A 23,578-nucleotide genomic window follows, 5' to 3' on the forward strand; every position below is an offset into this window, starting at 1 on the left:
TTCTTTTTGCAGACAAGAAAGCTCAACTTATTTCAAAGTAAAAATATATTTCCTTATTTTTATAATTATCTTTTTATGCTCAAAATCCAATTAGCATTTCCCTTTTTCTGCTATAATTCAAATATTTGAATTGAACTTATACTGAACATATTACTTTCAATGGTCCTATAATCAAATTTAAAATGATATTCAAGAAACTTCATACTACTGTTGTTCTACTACTAAGTTCAAACCGTGTTGATTGATATAGCCTATTTACGATGAAAATTACATTTTTTCTACTGAAAAGAACATAAATCTTAATAATTTCAATAATATGTTGGAATTCAATAAGCAATCACAATTCCAACAGAAATTGGATTTTTTGTGACTTGTTTGAATTCAATAAGCAAATCACAATTCCAACAGAAAAATTGGATTTTATTTTAACTTGTTTGAATTCGAGCAAAACATTTTGTTGGAAATCAAACTTTTTTTTACACTGCAGCTTTTCCACTTGAGACACGACACCAAAAGTGCCGTTTTTAGTGCCGTTTGAACTTGATCATGGTGGAATTTATATGAAAAACGTAGATATGTGCAATATCTTTTATATGAGCTGTAAAAGATCTACCTACGATATTTTGGTAGCCTGCGAGTGCCACCCCCTGAGAAACAGAAACAAGGTGCCATTTAGTGCCATATGGCACATGCAGATGGCAGAATGTATAAAAAGAGCGTATATATGAGAAAAAAGTTTTTAATGAGTAATTAAGAATCTCTCTATGATGTTGTGGTAGCCTGCTAGAAAACAAAAAAAAAACAAAAAACGGGAGACAGATCAGTGCTACCGATGCAAAAAAAGTGAGTTTCCTTGTTGTTCAGGGAGGGGGACTGTAACTTCCCTGTACAAGGTTATGACCATGTTGAGTCCAATGGTACACCTTTCATTTTTATATGACGCCATTTTCGAGGGGTGTGAGGCTTTTTTTCGAAATCAACATAAAATTCTTTTTGCAATAAACTTTTACTTTTAAGACAAACCGAAATAATAGTTAACACTCCTGAATCAGTGTCAGATGGCAATTTTTTTCCACTTGGCAGTTTTTTTTCAAAACTTATTTTTTAACTTTTAGTTACTATTAAATGTTGTTCGCTGTTTACTAGGTTGCAGCTGCCGCTGCAACCATGATACCTTGCCGGGACATGCTTTAAAAAAACGAGCCTAGAAAATGATTGAAAAAAAAATAACTGCGGATACCGATATTCCCGATACGATACATGCGATACCAATACGCACGATACCGATACGTGCGATATCGATACGCCTGGTACCACATACAGCCCTTCCCAAGGGACTATGGCGGGCCATATCATCATCAAAACATGGACCTTTGAACCATGTTAAACAAAATGGCTATCTCAAAATTTTTATAGGACTAGTTGGGGGGAGGAGCCTGTAGAGAGGGGGGGGGCTATTTGCCATCAAATCTTTTTCGTAAATCAAAAAGAGCACTTACAAATTTAATTCCCTTTCGAATGAGCTATTACACACCTCTCTAGGATGCTCTGGCCACCCCCTAGCCCTTCTAGAAAAAAAAAGAAAAAAAAGGGAGACAGATCAGCGCTACCCATGCAAAAACCCATACACACCTCTATGATGCTCTGGCCATCTCCTAGCCCTTCTAGAAAAATAAAAAAGAAAAAAGGGAGACAGATCAGTGCTGCCTAGTCATTTTCCTTGGTATTCAAGGTGGGGGACTGTAACTATCCTACAAAAGGTTTTTGACCATGCTGATTCCAATGGTGCACTTTTTATTTCGATTTGTCGCCATTTTCAAGGGGTTTCAGGCTCTTTTTCGAAATCACTATAAATTTCTTTTCGCAATAAACTTTTACTTCTAAGATTAACCGAAACAATAGCTACCATTCCTAATTTAGTGTCAGATTGCAATTTTTTCTCACTAGGCAGATTTTTTCGAAAACACGTTTTTCAACTTTTGATTACTATGGGCTGTGGTTCGCTCTTTACTAGGTTGCAGCTGCCGCTGCAACCATAATGTGACGAGAAATGTGAGCGATCGAAAGACTGCGAGTGTGGCGAATAGAGGAGCCGATAGGGAGTCTAGGTATGAGAAATGTCCAACGGTCTTAACAACAGAACCAAGGGAAGCCTTAATAACGGAGGTCTCTGAGTAATCATAACGACAATTGAAACTTCTGATTTTTCTGAATTGAATTCTGGGCCTATATTACGATATCTTTTAAATAAGATTTCTGATATACGCTCAATTGAAGGGACCTTACAACTTTTTTTTCATTTCAGAGGTATGTCTGACCTACCCACCTGTTTTGTGGCTGGGTGCTCTAGAAAGAGTTATTTATCTGATACTGAGACTGGTATCTTGTCTTTACTCAGGATTAATTTTAGAATGCTGAACTCCTATTAATAACACATTAGGAATTCAGCGAGATATATATACAAGATATTCAGCATAATAAATACAAGAGCTTTCAGTTTAAAAGAATTTTAAAATGCATAACAATTTATTGCCTGCTATTCCTTTTTAACCCTGCTATTAACTTTTAACTCTGCTATTAACAATTATGATAACAGTACTATTTTAGTAGCTTTAGCAATAGTATAATAACTACTTTTTCCAGTTGATATAACTGCTGCTGCATCTACTGCTGCTTCTGCAAGTGCTAGTGCTTATACACCCCTTTTCTGGCAGCCTGCTGCTCCTACACCACCACTCACCATGACTCCCCAAATGACAGGCGCTCCTCCAGCATTTACAACGAAAGCCCCAGAAATTGTCACAGTTGATCGACCACATAGAATTGACGTATTTGTCGAACGTATCCAACCATACCTCAACACAATTATTGTTGATAAAACAAGACACGTCACTGTTACCAGGACAATAGCTCGACCCAATTTTGTGGACGTAGATATTGAATACAAGCGTCCAGTTGTTGGCAAAGTTACAATCAACAGACCTGTACCAATCATAAACACCATCTTTGTTGATAAAAAGAAACAGGTAAAGTTTGCCTCCTTTTTAATTATTATTATCAAATTAGCGAAACTTGTGAGGGAAAAATTAAAAACGAAACTAGCTAATACACGACCAACGACATAAGGTGAGTCACAAGTACACAATAGTTTTTGTTTTCGCAATAATATGAGATAAGAGAATAAAAAAAATGAAACACAAAATGATAAAAGAAGCACTAAAGAGAAACGCAAAATGACAAACAAATATAAAAAAACGAAAGAATTTCAATGTTTAAGAAATGTTAATGAAAATGTGGCTAGAAATTACGAAAGACATTCAAAGAGCATTTTCCAAAAGTTGTGCAAAAATAAAAAATAAATTTGTTAAAAAGTTTGTAACCAAGATGTGCAAAAATAAAAAAAATTGATCAATTTGTACATAAATTTAGAGATAAATTACAAAAAACAAGCTGTTGCAGCTTGCTTCCAGCTGTTGCACGACTAATTGCATTACTAAGCTGAAAATTTCCAATTATAGGTCGATGTCATACTTGAAAACGTTCGCCCAGTTGTCCAAACCCTAACAGTTGAAGCACCAGTTACTATTGAACGGCCAAATATCGTTGAGAAGCACCAGAACATTGATGTTCAGGTTGATCAAAAAACGCCATCCGCTTTTGCAAGTGGTACCGTTAGCGGTGCTGGTACTTTGGAAGCTTCTGTGGCCAGGCGACCAGCAGGTTTTGTCAGTGGTGGTGTTGGTGAAACAGAAGAAGGTAAAAGTCATATAAAATTTGTCTCCATCCCTATACCCGGAAAAGAAAATCATTTTATTGTGGGCTGACTCACTGTTGGAGTGTGCTATTTACAGGCATATTTGCATAATTAGTCAGGGGTAGTATGCCTGGGATTGCTTGTGCAGGTGCTATAGACTTGTTGTCCCTGTTTAGGTCGGGTCAAACTTTTTATAGCAAAAAGAATCAAACTTTTTATAGCAAAAAGAATCAAACAAATGCCATACTAAAAACAAATTAAAAAACAATTCTTTTTAAAAAAAAATCAAACAAGTTAGCAAAAAAATGTCATACTTTAAAAGAATCATACCAAATTATAAGAATCGTCTAAGGCTAAGCGGAAAGCAGGTCGTCCTCGTCTGAGGTGGGAAGACGTCATAAAAAAAGATTTAAAGAAAATGGGAACTTCCTGGGAGGGTGCAAAAAGAGAGGCTTTCAATAGATTAGGATGAAGGAGGAGCGTGCTTAGCTGTGTTAGCCTCAGGCTGTTTGGTACTGCGGTGAGCTGTTAGTAGTAAGAGTAGTATAAGAACTATATGTTTGTAGCAGTAGTAATAGTAATTAATGCTAGCACTTATAAAGTATTCTGTGTCATACACCTTCAACCATAGCACCATAGCAGTGTTCATTATTATTGGTTTTGCGATACAAATGGGTCTCCGGTCCTCATGTTTTGAAAAATCGTTAGAAAGTGTAGGGTCTTCAAAGATCTGATAATTAAATACGTACAGAGGTATGATGTACCTTGAATTCTCTAAGATGGTTAATTGGTTACGTAAAAAGTACAATTTCTTCCATAAAAGCTTCGATCCCCACCAGAAACCAATTGTGACGAATCAGAAATCGGGGTGAATATTCTCGATGTCTTAGCCTGTATGAAAATAATCCTAATCAGATAAAGCAAAAGCAAGCTTGAGGTGGTCCTACACAATTGAAAGACCAGCATTTAAAGATGGATACAGATAAATTTAATGAAATTTAATGTTTGATGTTTAATGAAAAATTAAATTTAATGAGACTGCAAAATAGCCGGATCAAAATAAAGATTTTTGTGAATTATATATATACCACTGCAAAGAATTATTTTTCTTATTTTTTCATTTTTTTCATTTTCATTTTTTACTTTTTTATTTTTCAGCGGGATCTACGCCATCCATTGTTCAAGGTACATCTGCATCAGCTCAGGCGTCTGTACAAGGTTCGGCTGAGGCATCAGGATTTTTCAACCAGGGTCAACCATCTGAAGAGGTGCAAGCAGCTAGACCAATATCCCCAACGCTGTCATCTCAAGCATCTGCACAGGCTTCTGCTCAGGCCACTGGATTTTTCAGCCAGTTCCAACAGTCTCAAGATATTCAAGCAGGTCAACGTCCCATTACTCAAGGACCACTTACAGAAGAACAGAGACCAGCTGTTACCAATCCATCTTGGGGCAAAGGTGCATCGTTGTTATGCACAAAGTTAAGAATTTGTAGTTATCCGAAGCTGGCTCCATATTCATCATTTGTTCTCGGGAGAGACGGTGATAGTAAAAGAACAAATGAGCCGTGGTACAAGAGTGCTACATTCGTTCCTTGGATTGAAGGTACTTTTCTGTTTATAATTACAATAGTTTTAACTGATAACTAAATCAATCAAATTCTATCTAATGTGATTAATTCAATGTCTTAATTCAATCACATTCTATCAATATATCAATTATACCGATCTATCAATCTATCAAAATTCATTATCAGATGTTTCCATTCCTTCAGTATCAGATAATTTATATAATTCTCAGATGTGCCTATATGTATATATACATACTTTAAATAAACTTTTTGTTCTTGAAAAAATCCTTTTTCCTTAAGTTCCTTTTATCCTTAGAGAAAAAACCCATTGAATTGAAAAAAAAAACCATACGATTGAAAAATCGATTAAAGCGGGGCTCCCACGGCGTCAATAAAGTTAATAAAGTATTCCGCATACCGTACCGCATACCGTAAGTTACATACCGCAAAGTTCGTCGCGCTCACACATGAACTTTACCTTCCTGACTTTATGGAAATTTTTTGAAGCAATTAATTTGAATTATTCACAGGTTCATTCTTGAATATATCTGACATTATTTTTTGATTTAATAAGTTTCAATTTAAAAAGTTAGTCTTAAGTTAGATGTTGTTTTTACTTTAAAATTTACTAAAGATGTCTTACAGATAAAAATGAGGATCCAATTCTTAAAACATTACTTCACTTATTTCCTTAAACGCGTTTTCAACACACATTTCGTCCTTATGTTTCCTTCGTGAGGAACGTTTTATTACAGATTTATTTCTCACTAGTGAAATAAGCAAGTCTTCAATGTTCCACATATCAATATTCTAATTAGTTTCTTTTAGCTGAATTGAAATTTTCCACAAGTCTTCTCCCATTGGCTAAACTTTCCGGACCTTATTGAAAAAGTCAAATAAAGTTATAAGAGTCAATAAAGTCAATAAGGTTATAAGGGGAAAACGGTTTATTAACTTTATGGACAGCTTTATTAACTTTATTGACGCCGTGGGAGCCCCGCTTAAACGAGCCTTTGTCTACCCGCCTTTAGGTCCTCAACGTCTGAAAGTTCTAAGCTCAATGCATTGGGTTATAGCTATGTAACCCAATATTTCTAAGCCCAATGCACTTTGTTATAGCTATGAAGTGGCAAAACCACTTCAGGAAGGAGTAAGTTGACCAAGTTTGCTAAAATTGGATTTCTATTAAATAATAGAACCTTTTATTTTTACTTTGTAATTTTTTATATTAGCCTTTTTATTCTTAGGTGAAGAGAGAAGCTCACAAGATGAAGAACGCAGCATTGGGTTCCAGCGATGTCGGATCTTTTCACCTCGCAGCCCATGTGATCAGGATTTAGAAGCTACAACTTTCTTCGCAAGACGCATCAGATGCTGCATTAAACCAGGATATTCTTCTGTCCCTAAGCACAAGTCCGTATGTCACAGAGCAGTCGGTAAAACAGAAAAAGAGAGCTCTTGCAAAACAGGAATGGTTGCCGTACCATTTGAAGGTCATGCTTCAATCTGTTGCCCAGCAACCACTAAGCACAAGGAAGAATCGCATTGCTACAAGCTATATGATAATCACTGCTCTGGAAGATATAAGCCCATGACTCTGGAAGGCGAATCCATTTGCTGTGGAGCCGATAACACAATTGTTGAGGCACCAGTTCGAAAGAAGAAAGTCCACATGGTACGCAAGTGCTACGTGAAACGAGTATCAGCACCTTGTCATTTTGGTTATGCTAAAAAGTACTATAAAACAAAATCTGTATGTTGTGGGGCTCCATTTAGGCGTCCAGTCCAAGAAAAGTGGAGCTGTAAAGTTGGTCCTTCGGTCTGTTCTTCTGGATACTTCAAGAAGGTTTGCAAAGATTCTTCCTGCTGTTGCCGAACATGGTATGATGGTCAACCTAGAGATAATACATGGGACGAACAGGTCTTTGATGATGTTGAGGAGCCTTTTGGGGAATTTACTGATGGAGATCAAATACCTGTTGAAGATTTGGAAGATACAGAGGAAGAAAGAGCGATTGGTGAAGGTAAGGCGGAATTCATTCCTTAGTCTATACATCTTATCATAAGTCAAATGGAATCATGTAAACATTCATAACATTTTATGTTCCAATGCCTGGTATGTTCATAATAGGCACAACATTGCATAAACTAAGGAAAAAGAATTTAGGCAAAGCAGCCAAAATGTCTAAATTACAGGATTAGTTGATTTCGATTCATTTATTTTTTTAATTTCGTAATGAATGTAAACTTTTTTTGTAGCTTGAGCAATTTGGATTATTTTTGGGCCTAAAAAAAAGTTAAAAAAATTTAGTTTCAGTAAAAGACTTGATCAATATTTCACGTTTCAGTAAACAAAAAAAAAGCTTGATCAATATATGTACACATTTGCTCAAAAACTTAGAATAGCTGGGGGGAATTCATTGCTAGTTCTAGAAGAGTAAATACCTCAGATGGAGGCACAAAAAAGGCTGCTTATCTTTACTTATCTCTTTATCTTCATTTTCAAATATTCTTGCACATAACTCAACCAAGATCCATAAAGTCTTTAAATTCAGCATCAATATCGGTGGACAATCGCAATCACTAGAAATTCTGAAACACTGCTGTTACAGATAATATACAGGCTCTTACTTTCGTTCTAGTTTTTATACAAAAAAAATACACAAATATAAAATATAGTATTTTAATTTGAAGCTTTGAAAAATAGCTGAAAAATAGCTTTGAAACATTAAAAAAATGACCGATTCTGATTTTAAATCAGAGAATTTTATCTTAATATACTTTCACGGGTAAAATTACTTTTCAATCTCTTTTTACAGATTGCGAAGAGGGAGATCGCTGCTACAAACCACACCGAGTTCGTCATTGCTACATCCGGAAGCACCCAGTTTGCCGTCCTACCTATATTGCCAAGTTCTACCATTCCAAGGCTGTTTGTTGCAGTGCAACATATCAAAGTAATAGCTACGAGAAAGATGTATTAAAAAAATCAGAAGTTAAAGTTGTACAAAAATGGGCCTGCAAACTGAAACAACAACAATCTTGTTCATCTACATATGCTGAGAAATTTTGCAAAGTTGGAAGTTGCTGTTGTCGTGAGCTAACTGAGGACCTAAGAAGTGGAATTACAGACGAAGAGATTTTGGACGACACTGAAGTTGAGCCAGCAGAAGAGTATGAGCTATCAGATGATGAGATTGATGCTGAAGAAAACAGGAGCTCAGATGGTAAGTTTCCTATTAACAGTATCAAACATTCTATTAAAGATGTAGTAGTATATGTCTTTCATCCCTGTTCTAGCATTCTTTGGACGGAGGGTGTCTAGGATCTAAGTTCTCAAGTTTATCTGAACGTTAAGGTAATATTAGGGTAAAATTTAGTGATCTTAATTTTATCCTAATATTATATTTATTATATATAATATAATATTTTCAACTTACTTTACAGATTGCGAAGAGGGAGAACGCTGCTACCAACCCCGCCAAGTTCGTCGTTGCTACATCCGGAAGCACCAAGCTTGCCGTCCTACCTATATTGCCAAATTCTACCATTCCAAGGCAGTTTGTTGCAGCACAACTTATCAAAGTAGTAGCTACGAGAAAGATGTATTCAAGAAATCAGAAGTCAAAATTGTACAAAAATGGGCCTGCAAACTGAAACAGCAACACTCTTGTTCATCTATGCATGCAGAGAAATTTTGTAAAGGTGGAAGTTGCTGTTGTCGTGAGCTAACTGAGGACCTAAGAAGCGGGATTACAGACGAAGAGATTTTGGACGACACTGAAGTTGAGCCAGCGGAAGAGTATGAGCTATCAGATGATGAGATTGATGCTGAAGAAAACAGGAGCTCAGATGGTAAGTTGAATAATGTGCTTTTATTTTCTAAATAAGAATGAATAGGTGTATTGTCGACGCCTGTTAACGGTGTGAAACATAGCATCCTACTAACAATGAAGTAATATTTATTGTTCAGCCCTTTTGTAATATTTTTACCGGGGGGGGGGGTGTCTGGTCACTAGGCCATCTGTTCGATATTTCTAGGCCATCTTTTCAGGCCATCAAGTTCTCATCTTTGAATCTCTATTTGTGCCCAAAGTTTCCCTCTTGGTTTTTATACGAGTGGGTATCCCAAGATATTTTTTCACATTATAGCCTATCCGTTCAATGGCATTCTAGCAGCTACCCTCAAACACCGTTCGTGCTCTATGCATCGTGACACCATTACATCTGTAGATAAATGTGGAAAAAAACAATTTAGTAATTAACAATTTAGGGAAAAAACAATTCAGTGTTGCAAATCAAATATACGGTTATACCTAACGAAGTAATGCATTGGTATGGTTTTATCGGCTATAATTCGAAACTTTAATTTGTAATTAGCTAGCAGCTTCTACGGTTCTCCATTTTTGGATTAGGATAAAGGTTATGAAGGATAAAGGTTATAGGCCTCACAAATTAAATTTGTTACCACAATACCAGTTTTCACATAATACCCTCTTTCCTCAGTGGCATTTTTGAATATAACCTCAAACACAGTTCATATAATATAACCTCAAACCACATCCATAGACGGAAGTAGAAAAATGACGTAGTAACCTAACAAATTACTGCATTGATATGGTTTTTCCTCTCCAAGCTAGCATTCAAGTCTATGCTCAGGACAAATCCTGGTGGAGGATGCAGGCTTAACACAACAAAAGAGCAAATTTTACAAATGATATTTTTCTTACTTAAAATTCACTTGTAGATTGCGAAGAGGGAGAACGTTGCTCTAATGCACATAGAGTTCGACAGTGCTACATTCGCAAGCGAAAGGTTTGTCGCCCTGCATATGTTGCAAAATACTCCCATACCAAGGCTATCTGTTGCAGTTCAACCTATGAAAGCAGCAGCTATGAGAAAAACATATTCAAGAAATCCGAAGTTAAAATTGTTCAAAAATGGGCCTGCAAACTGAGAAAAGAACATTCCTGTGCGTCTATACACGCGGAAAAATATTGCAAGGGTCAAAACTGCTGCTGTCGGGAGTTCAGCGAAGACCTAAGAAATGGAATCACAGATGAGGAGATTTTTGATGAAGCAGAAGTCGAACCAGCAGATGAGCACGAAGTGTCTGATGATGAAATTGATGCAACGGAAAATAGAAGCTCATTAGATGGAGGTAACCTTTTTATGTAGCTCCCGTTCTAATTCAATGAGAAAATCATTAGAAAAATTATTGTAGGTGTTAAGAATATTTGATAAAATGAAAAATAAAAATTAAAGAATAAAATATTCACAAAATGAACAATAGCAACGAAGCAGAAAACGAAACACTCTGTTTCTGAAACACTATTGTTTATGATGTAGCCAAAGTACGAGCCTTGACTTGATGGGTCGATGATTTTGATGAAGCTTCATCAAAACTTAAGATGACTCAAGATAACTCAAGATAACTTAAGGTAACTCAAGATGAAGTGTCTCATGTATTTTTTTTTCCAAATACTCTCTTTGAATAAGCGGTCAAGAAATAAGAAACAAAAATTAGAAACTGCTGCAACTAACTAGTGACAAAACGGGTGTAAAGGGGTTGAAACTGAAAAGTTGAAACTGAAGGGGGTTGAAACCGAAGGGATCGGACAGCCGCAAAAGTCCCATTTGTGCTTTACTGAAAACAAATATCAGTTTTCAGTCAAAATTTTGCTTAATATTACGTCAACTTTCATATTTTTAAAAATTCAATACTGCTGCTAAACTTCCAAAAATTCTTGACAGATCGCTTGAAAATTACTGACTGATGTTTTAGAAATTGTATTTTCTTTTCACGGCTTAGAATTTTCCGTCATTGGCGTCATCGGCCACGATTTCCGTCATTGGCGATATATTTGAAAGGAATGCATTTAAAAGCAAGAAATTATTTAAAAGACGGTGACCTTGATCATTTTCATTTATTCATTCATAGGATCTATATAGGAGTAATTTGAGATGAATTTGGAATAGGAATAAGCGTTTGTCAGATTCATTTTGTCCGTTTCAGTTATTCATTGAGACGTTTCAGTTATGCATTCCTGTCGTTATCAGATTGACTTACCATATGTGTTTTAGCTCTTTTTTTCCTTCTTTTACCCTTGATTATCGCTACTAATTTGAAACTCATTATTGTTCCTTCTTTGAAAAACTCATTTTGGAAAGTCCAAGCCATTTGAGGAATTAGTAGAGGCTGAGTGACTGTTGACTGTTGCTAGTGAGGTGAAGACCATACTGATTGGAGAGGTGTGAAAAGCCGGCAGAATTCTGGATAGTAAACAATAATAACCAATAACAGTTTCTCTGATATAGGGTTGTCATTTTATTGGCGGTTTTACAAGCCATTTTGCAAGAATATAAAAAATTTAAAAAGTTAAAAATATAAAAGTATAAAAAGTTAAAAATTTTTATAGAATATAAATTTTTTTTTTTTAATAAATAACTTTATAAACTATATTTTTATGTTTAGTTTTTTATTTTTATTACGTATATTTTTATTATTTTTTTTTTAATAAATAACTTTTTTACAAGAATGTTAAAAAGCTATGATAAAAAGTAATAAAAACCTTATTCATGTTTAATGTTTGCATTAAAAAAAAACTTAGTTAAATTATGTTTGTAGTATTGTCCTAATTTAGGACAAAAAATACTATAGATACAAAAAATACTATACCTACGAAAAAATGACCTACAAAATACTACGTTACCTACAAAAATACTACGGATAAAAAATAACACAAATATCAGAAAATGATTTAAAAACTTTACAGAATATTTGTCTACACCATTAGATAGAATCTTTGTAATAGTTTATATTTTAATATTTGATCGTGAAATAATTGAACATTTATCTTGTAATAAATTTAATTATATTAATATTTGATCTTGTAATTAAATTTTACAATTGATATTATCACTGTATTATCTGTATTATCACTGTATTAACTGTATTATCACTGTATTAACTGTATTATCACTGTATGATATTATCACTATGTTATTATCACTGTATCTTTATTAAATTTTATCCTTATTATAAAATAAATAGTGTTTAAAATAAATCTTGAAAATTTATTTAGAATTTATCAGAATAAAGTTATTTACAATTTACTTCTTGAAATCCGCACAGATTGTGAGGAGGGAGAGCGATGCTATAAACCACACAGAGTTCGTCGCTGCTACATTCGAAAGCGTCCATCTTGTCGTCCAAACTACGTTGCAAAATACTCTTATTCCAAGGCAGTGTGCTGTAGCTCAACCTATCAAAGCAGTAGCTATGAAAAGGAAGTTTTTAAGAAATCAGAAGTTAAAGTTGTTCAAAAATGGGCATGTAAATTGAAGCAAGAGCGTACTTGCTCGTCTATACACACTGAAAAGTTTTGCAAGGGTGAAAGCTGTTGCTGTCGGGAACTAACAGATGATTTGCGAAGTGGACTCACAGATGAAGAAATATTGGAAGACACAGAAGTTGAGCCAGTTGAAGAACTTGAAGTATCTGAAGTTGAAGTATCTGATGACGAGATTGCTGGTTTAGAAGATAGAGATTTGATAGATGGTAATTTTGTTTATATATTGATGAAAATTGTTATTACGTAACGAAATTTAAGTAGAGCTCTGGAAAGGATGATACGAAAACTTCTTAATGGGTCATAAATATTGAAACACAGAAAAAATACGGCGCTTAGAAATATATGAAACACAGAAAAGAAAATTTCCTTTTTTCAACCGTGCCGGATTTGGATAATCGATACTATTCGATCTTGCAAGGTTTGATGGAAGCTGAGAAAAAAACCTATGCTGAGCTCCAAAATTACATACCAAATATTGAAAGTTATGGCTTAAATTGTGATTGTGCCAACGTATCGACTCAATAGTGACCAGGTTGTAATAAATGGGGCTTACTTTTTATATCGTTGAAATGCTGAATTATAGTTACAAATTGTAACTATAAAATCTTTTTCTTATAGAATGCAACTTTAATATAAAGATATTATGTTAATTAAATATTAATTAATTACTAACTAGTAATTAATAGCTAATTTTAATGTAAAACTAACAGTAATATTATATTAATAATATAAATAGTAATAATATTATTAATATTTTGTAATATTAATAAAAATTTAAAACTATTACATAAAATGTAACTAATGTTTTATAACTACAGAATATTGTTTATGTTTCATTCGCAGGAAGAAGTGTTAGGATGTTCAATATTTCGGACACATACCTGAAACTGCAATATTACTTATGGTTCAACCTCTAGAACCAATTGAAATTTTTAAGTTAGCTTTAAAACAAAATTTATATGGAAAATAAGAACTTCCCTCTAGGTACTTATGTATTACCACTCACTCGTATGCATACACCACTCACTCGAGTTTATGCTGTGTAAAACTCGAAAACAAACCGATTTCTTCGTTAGTTTCTTCGTTACTTCAGAAACAAATTTGGGCTATTCGTTTGCACATAAGGGAGGGTGGGCTAAAGTATAGAGAGTCTGCATGCAAAATATGTTAGATACAATTACCTAACATATTTTTACAATACATCTTTATACAATCTGTATATCATGAAAAGAATTGTTTTCTACCTTCAATCTGTCCAAATACTTTACCCCCATCCTCCCCCTATTCAAACGTTCATATATATTCAAATATATGGCCCAAATTATATATTTTCCATCTATTCTGTCACTTGTCTTTGTCTTGATTCACGCTAAGCTGAAAGAAACTAACGAATCGGTTTGTTCTCGATGCCATTAATTTTTTTTTTTAACTTTTTTTCTGTACAGAGTAACTTCGGACAGTTTCTGAGCGTTGAAGTTAATATATTCATAATACTTGGAACGTAACGTAATGTACAAAACGTAACGTAACGCAATTGTACAAAAACGTAACGTAATTAAAGAAAAAAAAAACTACTGTATATCAAATATGATATGAAATTTTAAAAAATGAAAAAGGAAAATGTGATGTAATAACAAATAACAAAAATATCGAGGAAATAACGAAAATAAGAACTTCTGCAACATCCGTTGTTTATTTTTCATACGAAGTAACTTCCGACGGTTCATGATCCGTCCGAAGTTCCTTTCAACGTTCATTTTATACCTTTCAAGCATATATTTGAAATATTATAAAAAATATTACAATATATTATATATTTTGTATTTTTATGGTTAATCCGCGAATTATTGGCCGGTATTTTTTTTAAAATAATTGTTCAAAAATGTAAAGTAATGGAAGGAAAATGTCCTGTACAATGTAATATAATATTGCAAAAAAGTGAAATAATCAAAATATCAAAATTATCTTTTATATTAAAATGTTTTTATATCTATTAAGTATGATATAAATTTTTAATATTATATTAAAACATTAAAATTGTTTTATATTTTAAAGGTTTTTTATATATTACTATATACACACGAAGGATTTTTTTTCATATCATAAAAATTATAAGCGGTAGTTCTGAGCTTGCATAATTAGGTCAATTTGGAAATTTCTGAGAAAATAGGTTTTGCATCAGACATCTTGACTTCCTTCATCTTGACGTCTCCTGTTATTTCCTTAGGTTGTACTGATGAAGAACGTTGTGGCCTTCATCGTCCAGTTCATAAAGTTCGTCAGTGCTATCGCCAACCAAGACGAGCTTTCTGTAAAATTGGGTTTTTTTCCAAATCATATTTGGGAAAACGTGTTTGCTGCAGCTCAATTTATGAAAGCAAAAGCTATGAAAAAGATATTATCAAAAAAGTTGAAACCAAAATTGTCGAGAAATGGCGATGCAAAATCAGAAGCCATACTGAATGTGGTGGATTTTGGGCAAAGAAGATGGTCTGCAGGGAAGAAAGTTGCTGTTGTCGCCACCTGACAGAAGATCTCCGAGAAGGACCAGATTCCGATGAATTGGATTTTGAGGGAATCAATGTAGAACCTGTTGATGTAGGACATGAACTACTTGATGAAGCACTGGAGGATATAGTCGAGGATAGAGGTTAGGAACTTTGGTCAAGCTCTTTCATTTTGTCTTAACGTGTTTCTAAAGTACTTGAAACTTAAATTTTCAGAACAAAAGGTTCTAAAACATCTATAATTTGTACAAATTTAACCCTGTTCACTAGTACTATGTATTTGATATTGCATAAACGCTATACATGTAAACCCTTAAATACCAATCTTCGTGGATCGTTTGAGAAATATGAATTATGTACATGAAATAAGTACTGGCCATACAACGATTTCGACCGTCTACATTTCAATACTAGCCGCAAACTCATGCTATAATAAGCTACTAGCCACAAACTCATATTATCTCATACTAGCCGCAAATTAGATTTGTAACAAGCAATTCATATAAGGGTTCAACATTCCCTAACGACCATCTTTTTGTATATATTTTGTCGTTGACTTAGCTCAACGATATTGTATGTCAACTGTGGTTCAAAACGTTTATTTTAAAAGCGATCTTCTACCTTCTGTAAGAAGTGGAAAGGGCTTTTAGAGCGGACACGGCTCCAAGGACCCTGCTTAGGCCCTTTCATTCAGGCCGATTAAGGTCCTTGAATTCTAAGGTGTGACATATTCACCATTTGAACCATGTGTTCTATATATTTTGATGCTGGGCTTATATCTAGATTTTTAGCCAGCAAGCTAGTTACAACTAGATTTATAACCAGCAATCAGTACTATTGTGTTAACATGATTTGAGACTCCTTTGTTATTCAAAAACTTTTGTTGTAGCTTGTACCAATGATGAGCGTTGTGGCAAGATGATGCAGTCCATGCTGATTGATCAACCGCCGATGGATCTCTTTCACCCAATGATGCCTATTTTTGATTTCCCATTGGGACTCGAAGTAGAGTCCCCTGAACCGAGAACTTTAAGGCCCTGTGGAGTTGCATGTGTCCAGCTGAATGGCAGGAGGTAATCCTTACTTTCATAATTCGAAAATCCAAATAATCACAAAGAATACAAAATTATTGTCCTTAAATTCACTTCACACCTTTATGGTCTTATAAGTTTACACTATTATGGTCTTATTGGCAAAGTAAAAGAAGTTTCAAGAATTTAAATTTATCTTATAGCAGGGATGTATAGAGAGTATAGTCGTCTATACTCAAACATCTAACCCAACCCAAAATCAAACATCTAACCCAAAATTAAATGACAAGCCTTTTTAATTAGTTAAGTGAACTTGTACAGCCATGTGTATCTTAATTAACTAGGATAAATTAGTAAATTTAGATGAAAATTACCTCCATATACAATTATACATTACACATTTTTATATATTAAAAAAGCAATTATACATTTTGATAGATACAAGTGCCTTGATAGATTGTGATAGATACAAATGAAATGTGGATGAAAAGTCAGTAAAGATTAAGCTAAAAACATGATGCGCAGCAAAGGATTAATTTTTGAATTTTCAGACGAAAAGGGTTGTAACATTAAATTTGAGACTCAGATTTTCAGGTATGAATAAACCTGTGGTGGGTACAGGAGGGAAAAGATCCTAAATTTGTTTTAAATTTATAAAGTGGAAGCGACTGTTGAAGAGCTTGTCTTGTAAATTTTAGCATTGATTGTTATATTAGTCATTTTAATTTTTTTTAATCATTTCATTCATTTTTTTCATTCTTTCATTCTGTCATTTTAGTTATTTCATTGATTTTTGCATTTTTTATATAATATGATACATATGATACATATATGATTCCATATGATACAAATACATATGTATTTTGTAAAAATACATATGCAAAAACTGCAAACAATATATATAAAAACATTTTTGCCTCTCAATTACTCGGACTATCTGTCTTGGCTTTTTTCTACAATTAGCCATGTGTTGATGCCTACTGCAAATACTTTCAATTCAAAATCAACAGGCATTATACAGATAAAATAGACGGTCATTATACAGACAAAACTATTGTAAATTTTTTGGGTCATTCTTTTGATGAAAGTTGTATTCTTTAACCTTTTCAAATAGTCCGTAAATCTGAATATTTACATAATAAATTTTATAAATAAATAAATTTTTACATAAATTAATATAAATAAATATAATTATTACATGAATTAGTATAGATATTACATAAAGTAATATAATATTACATAAATTAATATAATAAATACATTTTAAAATAAATTACATAAGGCGTTATACTGTAAGTACCTACATATGCTGTAATATACCTATTATACTGTATATACCATCTATATTGTAATATACTGTAAGTACCAGGCCGAATTACTTATGCATAAAAAATCCGCTTCAGCATTACAGCCCGGCAAATTGCTTTGTTTTTTAAACAGAAAGTTGATTCTCCTGTGCTTTTATGGTCTGATTGGAGTCTGTAGTTATTTTCTAATGATGTCTTGTATATTGTAGAGAAAGAGTGCTGTTTGATTTAGTGTCGATGTTTCAGAAAAACTGGAGAGGGGAGCATTTCTCTACCTGGCATTTTTATAACTTGTCTATTTATTTCTTCAATTGTGCATGTGAGTTATACTGTATGCCATATACCACTAATACTAAAACTAATGGAACTTTTTTTAGAATTTGTCTTCGGTGGTGCTTATTTTCAAGGCCAACGCTCTTCTATGCTGATCAGCCAGACCTTGATCCTGCCAGCATTTTAGGTGGCGGTGTAGCTGCTGAACTTATGAAAATTCTTACTGAAGCTTTGAAAGTGATTGATGTTCAAAAGCCAACTGGAGTAAAAGGAGAGCCTACAAAAGATATGGACATAGTTAAGAATGATTTGTAAGTATGTTCATTTGGCATAGGTTTTTGATTGTTACTAAGCGAGTTACTGAGTTTAAAAGATATTTTGATAATTAGAATTAATTTTTCTGTGTCAAGGATTGCATGCATAAGGCACTAAAAAAAATTGGGATCTCAGTATCTGCACAAGCTAATGTAAAATTTTGGACATTAGCGCTAGATTTCGGAGAAGGGAAAACGAAAATTTGGGAATAATCCAGGGCGATATTACACCCTGCTTCCTGTTATAATGTAATGGTTAACGACTGATAAAATGCACGAATAATGTTTAATATGGATCTTACTTGCAGGATACAAAAACATGGAGGAAAATATCAAATTCCATTGAACACTGAGATGGGTACTGTCATGCTAGAAGTAGCAAATGACGGGAAAGGCGCCATCAGCCCTGAAAATATCTCCATCTTCTACGCTGGTCAGCCAGATAACGACCTAGCAGGACTCTTAGGAAGTGGTTTAGTTGGCCAAATTACAAAAATTCTTGGCGAGCCATTGAAAATGCTTGATTTATCAAAGCTGACTGGACCAAAACAAGATCCTGATCAGCCGGAAACAGAAGAATCACGCATATTAGGTGGTGTTGTTGGTACACTCACGAAACTTCTTGGCACAGCTTTAAGATTACTAAGTGGAGGACGGCGAAACCCTATGAAAGACATGGCGATAGTTAAGAATGATATGTAAGCAACTTAATTTACTTTACTTTTAGTAAGTTTACTTTAAGTAACTTAAAGTAACTTTTGAGTTTACTTTACTTTAAGTTTACTTCATTTCTATATTCTTTAGGATTTTTGAGACTTCGAAAACAAAATCTAAGGTAAAGACCTTTATGACTAAGACCTTTATTACTAAGGTAAAGACCTTTATGGTAAAAACGAAACATAACAAAAAACAAGAAAAAAGATTCTAGTTCATATTACGGCAGTCATATCGATTGTAATCTTACCACTTGCCATCTAACCACTTTCTCTATTTGTCTAATATTCTTTTAAAATATTAGCCTACTAAGTGGCTAATTCAAAGATTTTATACAAAGATTTACTACATAGCAGTAGCAATGTCAATATTTCTTGCTTTTCAATCAATTCCTGTTCCACGATAAGTGTATCCTATATCAACATATCTTATCAGTGATAAGCAATAAACTGGTTACGCAATGATTTTAATCCCCAAAATCTGGAATCACTTTATTTTATTCACTCAATTTTATTGCACCGGTGACCCGACAATAAGGATTTTGTCCATTTTGTCTTCCACTTTGTCGCATCTTTGTCATATTATAGTTAGGATATTTTCTGAAGTAGGAAATTTTTATTTGAAGCATTAGAGCGTGAAAATTATTTATTACAGAGGCATTAAAAAATTGGAATATCAGGCACCATATCCCCTAAAATAAAATTTTGGACCAACACTAGACATGGGACAATTGGGAAGAAACTTTTGGTGTTATCTCAGTGCGTTATTACCCTGCTTCCTAGTGTGATGTCATAAGTCACGGCTGATAATAAAATGCATGAATAATTTTAAAGTTAAATTTTACGCCCGATTCAAAAACACGAAGGAAAATATCCGATTCCATCGAACACTGAGATGGGTACTGTCATGCTAGAAGTAACAAATAACGGAAAAGGCTCCATCAGTCCTGAAAAAATAAAAGTTTTCTATGTTGGTCAGCCAAATAACGACCTAGCAGCACCACTTAGGCAGTGGTTTAGTTGACCTAATTACAAAAATTCTTGGCGATGTATTGAAAATGCTTGATCTCTCAAAGCTAATTGGAACAAAACAAGATACTGAGCAGCTAGATTCTGACTCCGGCCTCGAAGTCACTCTTAGGGGGCGTTGTTAGTACGCTTACGAAACTTCTTGACTCAGCTTTGAGTCTATTGAACTAAAGAAAGCCAGACCCTATGAAAGATATGGCGATAGTTTTCAGTGAGAAATGATATGAAAGACATGACTATAGTTAAGAATAATAAGTGAGTAACTTGATTTAGTTAAACTTTGTTTCCTTCATTTCAATATTGCGATAGGCGGAATGAGGAGCAAAAAGGAAATTCTAGTTAATTTTAGTCTTCTAGAAATTTAAAAATATCTATTTATTTTAAGAGTATTTTATTGTTTTAAATATTATATTAAGTAATATAGCAAGTAATAATTTATGAAATTCATTAATAATATATTTATGTAATAATACAAATATTTATGTAATAATTTATGTAATAGTAATTTATATATCTAATGTATGTGTAAAATATTTGATAATACTTTAAAAATAATTACTGGAAGGAAGTGGGAGCCCATTAAAGCCCAAGCAAACAATGTAGCTTTAAAATAATAGCTGTTTAGCTATTTTGTTCTGGTTATTTTCAAATAGAAGCTTATACAAACACACAAAGAGAACTACCTTGCAGCTTAAGCGCACAAAAGCGAATCTCGCAGTGTATCAAGTGCAGCTTTAATACACTCATTGAAACATGCCTTGAAACATGTTGAAAACACAAAAAATGGCACCAAATAGCTGCTTCAAAAATTTGCTCTTTTGTAGTCTTTTAGCAATTTATAACTGCTCCCTGAGCTGGCAATGTTTTAATTTTTAATGAGTGTTTATTTTTCCTGTAGCATTTATTGTATAGCATATATTGTATACAGTGTCATACATTGTGCATACTGGAGTACTTGGGGGAGATTGGTAGACCTCCCTTAACTTTTTTCCACCATGACGAGTTCATCCTTTTTCCTATCGACAGATGCCAGGGAGCCATGGAGGTCGGAACAAGCCTGGCCTGCCAAAAACACAGCTACACTGGCACCTACTTTCAACTGGGAGTTGAAGACTCGCCGGCTCCCCAGCACGTTAGACTTTAAAACCCTTCCCCTTCCTGAGTCTAGACCAGAAGATATTAGGGCCACCCTTCTTTCTCCCCTATAGACGTCACAACGTTCCCTTCAAAAGCAGACAAAAGCAACGTTCAAAAGCAACGTTCCCTTCATCATTTCTAGCTTTGGTTAGACAAAACTGACTAACAATTTTGGCTATTGTTCTAAAAATTTATCTCCCTCCTTTCCCTCACAAAATTTTTGAAAAATTTTTGCAATTACTACAAACTTTAATAATATAACATGTTACAACTCATATTTTTTAGACAATTAGTATAAGCAAGAAGAACAAAGGCAAAAACACAATTTGGCTGTTCATCACAAATTTTACTTACAGGATTCAGAGTGACGGAAGAAAATTTAAGATTCCATTGCAAACTCAAGCAGGCACCATGATAGGAAAAGTGGAAAACGACGGAAAAGGCGCCGTCAGTATTGATGCCAAATTCGTTACCTCTGATGGCTCTAGAGCAATTCAAATGACTAACTCTCACCTGAAGGCCCTAGAACCCCACCTAAGCAGCACAGGAGGCTTTGAAATTCCCGCCGTTTTTGTAGGAACTATAGTGGACGACACAATTGACAAAGTATCTCTTGTCAACTCTGCCCCTGATGCATTAGTAAAAGTTGCAGAGGAAATTGACGATTTCGGAAAGAGTGATGATGTTACCATACCCCTTGGTGCGCTTATTGAGATGGAAAGCTCACTTGTAAGTCTTTAATCAAAGAGTTACGGTATTTATTAATAACCAGTTAAATAAGCAAGTCGAATATTCAAAGAGCATTTATAAACGTCAACTACAGACTACTACAATTTATAGTCGTCAGCAGAAATTTATTTTGTAACTGATTTCTCACAAATAAACCAAAAGTCTCGTGCAACCTAACTATACTTGAGCCGTGCATATCATGCATATTACAAGCAAATCACTAACAAGTTAAGCCTAAAACGCAAAGAAATTTCGCCTTTAAATATGAAAAGATGAAAATACGGTGACGTATTTTATTGCTTTAGTAAGATCTATTTGTTTTGTGACTCGAAACTCCTGTTATTACAGGACAATTTTATTCATGCTCATTGTCAGGTATCAAAAACTTTTTTTGCTGTTTTTTGTCTGCACAATTAAAAAAACTCACATCACTGTTGACATCACATGACATCGGTAAAATTTTGGAACTTTAATACCAAACAGATTAAGGGACGAAATGTATATGTAACCCTGAATGTCCGATATCTGTTAAATGTCAACATTCACCGGTGAATGTCAACAAAAACATGGTCGCTTGGTGTGTCCGAAATATTTGTTAAACATCCTTTTTCTGAATTTCACCGGAGAATGTCGACATTTACCATGCACTAATGGTGAATGTTGAGCATTTCTCAGATTTATATTTTCTTCTCTGTAATTCAGTTGCGATACATTTTTCGCCACTTGGACACAGTATATTTTTAATGAGAAAAGAAAATAATAGTAATAAAAAATTGCATATAGCGCCAATTTTAGGTATGACTTGATTACTTAATTCTCTATCACTATTTGACTGCAATATTGCCGGAGCACCAAATGGTAAAAATATTAAAACAACGTGAAATTTTCTAAATTGTGATTCAAATCTCATTTATTGCAACAACTTAAACTATTGTGACACTTTGAATTGCACAAAAGGCCCTTGTTTTTGCAACTGCATTTGTTTGTTGAACATTTCCTTTGCAATGACAGCATATATAGCTTTGTCCACTGCTTCTCAAATTAGCTGCAGCTGCTTCTCAGTAAAATTTCGTGAAAATCAATCTCATACATAAAAAGTAATTTTTCTTTTCGAATTATTAACTGATTACGTATGTAGAGCTGCTTGAGGGTACCAATTTTCATTTGCAAGTTTGTAGAAGTCATAGTCTTCTATTCCAACAACATCCGCTAAAACATTTTGGTTACCTAGAGATTGGTCACCAGAGCATAGCTGTGATTGTCGACATACATCGGGAGGGTCCGAATGCACCAGACTTTAATGAAATATTTGATCTTTAACTGACGTATCTGGGTTTTTGTTGAAAGTCGATATTCACCATTTTTGGACATTTGTCAGGGTTTCTTGTGTTAATTCTACAAATAGTTAATTCTACAAATTAATTAATGTTAATTCTACAAATAGTTGTTTTTCTTCTAGGAGGATGCCAAAACTTCATCACGTAGTTGGTTAGAACTTGAATAGATATTCCATTGACAACACTGCCCAGATGTAACGATGCCGTTCCATTTAGATGAATGTAATCCGTTCAAATTTAGTTTTTTGTGATGCTAATATTGTCGAAATAAAAACTTGTTCTTTAATTTTTTTTTCTAACAAGGTTATCATTGAGACATTCATTCCTATTGACTTGAAACAGTTCCGAGGACGAGGTTTTCTATGAACAACCCCGTCTTTTCTCCCCTATGAACAACCCCGTCATCAAAAGATCTTGGGCGTTTTCCTCTATATTTAAGACTGATTTACCAGCCAAAGAAGAAAAGATTTACATAAGTAATTTTTCGAGAACCTCTTGCAAATGCATGAACTTAGTGCTTTT

The 23,578-nt window shown here is 34.0% G+C and overlaps 1 protein-coding gene across 1 annotated transcript in view; it reads left to right on the forward strand.

The window, feature by feature from the left end:
- Positions 1-23,330, forward strand: part of LOC148953068 (uncharacterized) — a 34,026-nt gene extending 10,696 nt beyond the window's left edge. Inside the window, exons 3-16 of the mRNA XM_089087517.1 lie at positions 2,644-3,026; positions 3,519-3,756; positions 4,913-5,359; positions 6,572-7,348; positions 8,144-8,551; positions 8,772-9,179; positions 10,072-10,485; positions 12,460-12,885; positions 14,907-15,329; positions 16,076-16,259; positions 17,902-18,108; positions 18,420-18,809; positions 21,347-21,719; positions 23,179-23,330. Coding sequence (XP_088943643.1) covers positions 2,644-3,026; positions 3,519-3,756; positions 4,913-5,359; positions 6,572-7,348; positions 8,144-8,551; positions 8,772-9,179; positions 10,072-10,485; positions 12,460-12,885; positions 14,907-15,329; positions 16,076-16,259; positions 17,902-18,108; positions 18,420-18,809; positions 21,347-21,719; positions 23,179-23,223 — 5,123 coding nt within the window. The 3' untranslated portion in view covers positions 23,224-23,330. The remainder of the gene's footprint in view (positions 1-2,643; positions 3,027-3,518; positions 3,757-4,912; positions 5,360-6,571; positions 7,349-8,143; positions 8,552-8,771; positions 9,180-10,071; positions 10,486-12,459; positions 12,886-14,906; positions 15,330-16,075; positions 16,260-17,901; positions 18,109-18,419; positions 18,810-21,346; positions 21,720-23,178) is intronic.
- The last annotated feature ends 248 nt before the right edge of the window (positions 23,331-23,578 follow it).

The sequence above is a fragment of the Artemia sp. Qi Xiang Cuo genome, chromosome 4 (genome assembly GCF_049724085.1).
Source record: "Artemia sp. Qi Xiang Cuo chromosome 4, ASM4972408v1, whole genome shotgun sequence".
In the NCBI taxonomy this organism is placed as follows: Eukaryota; Metazoa; Arthropoda; class Branchiopoda; order Anostraca; family Artemiidae; genus Artemia; species Artemia sp. Qi Xiang Cuo.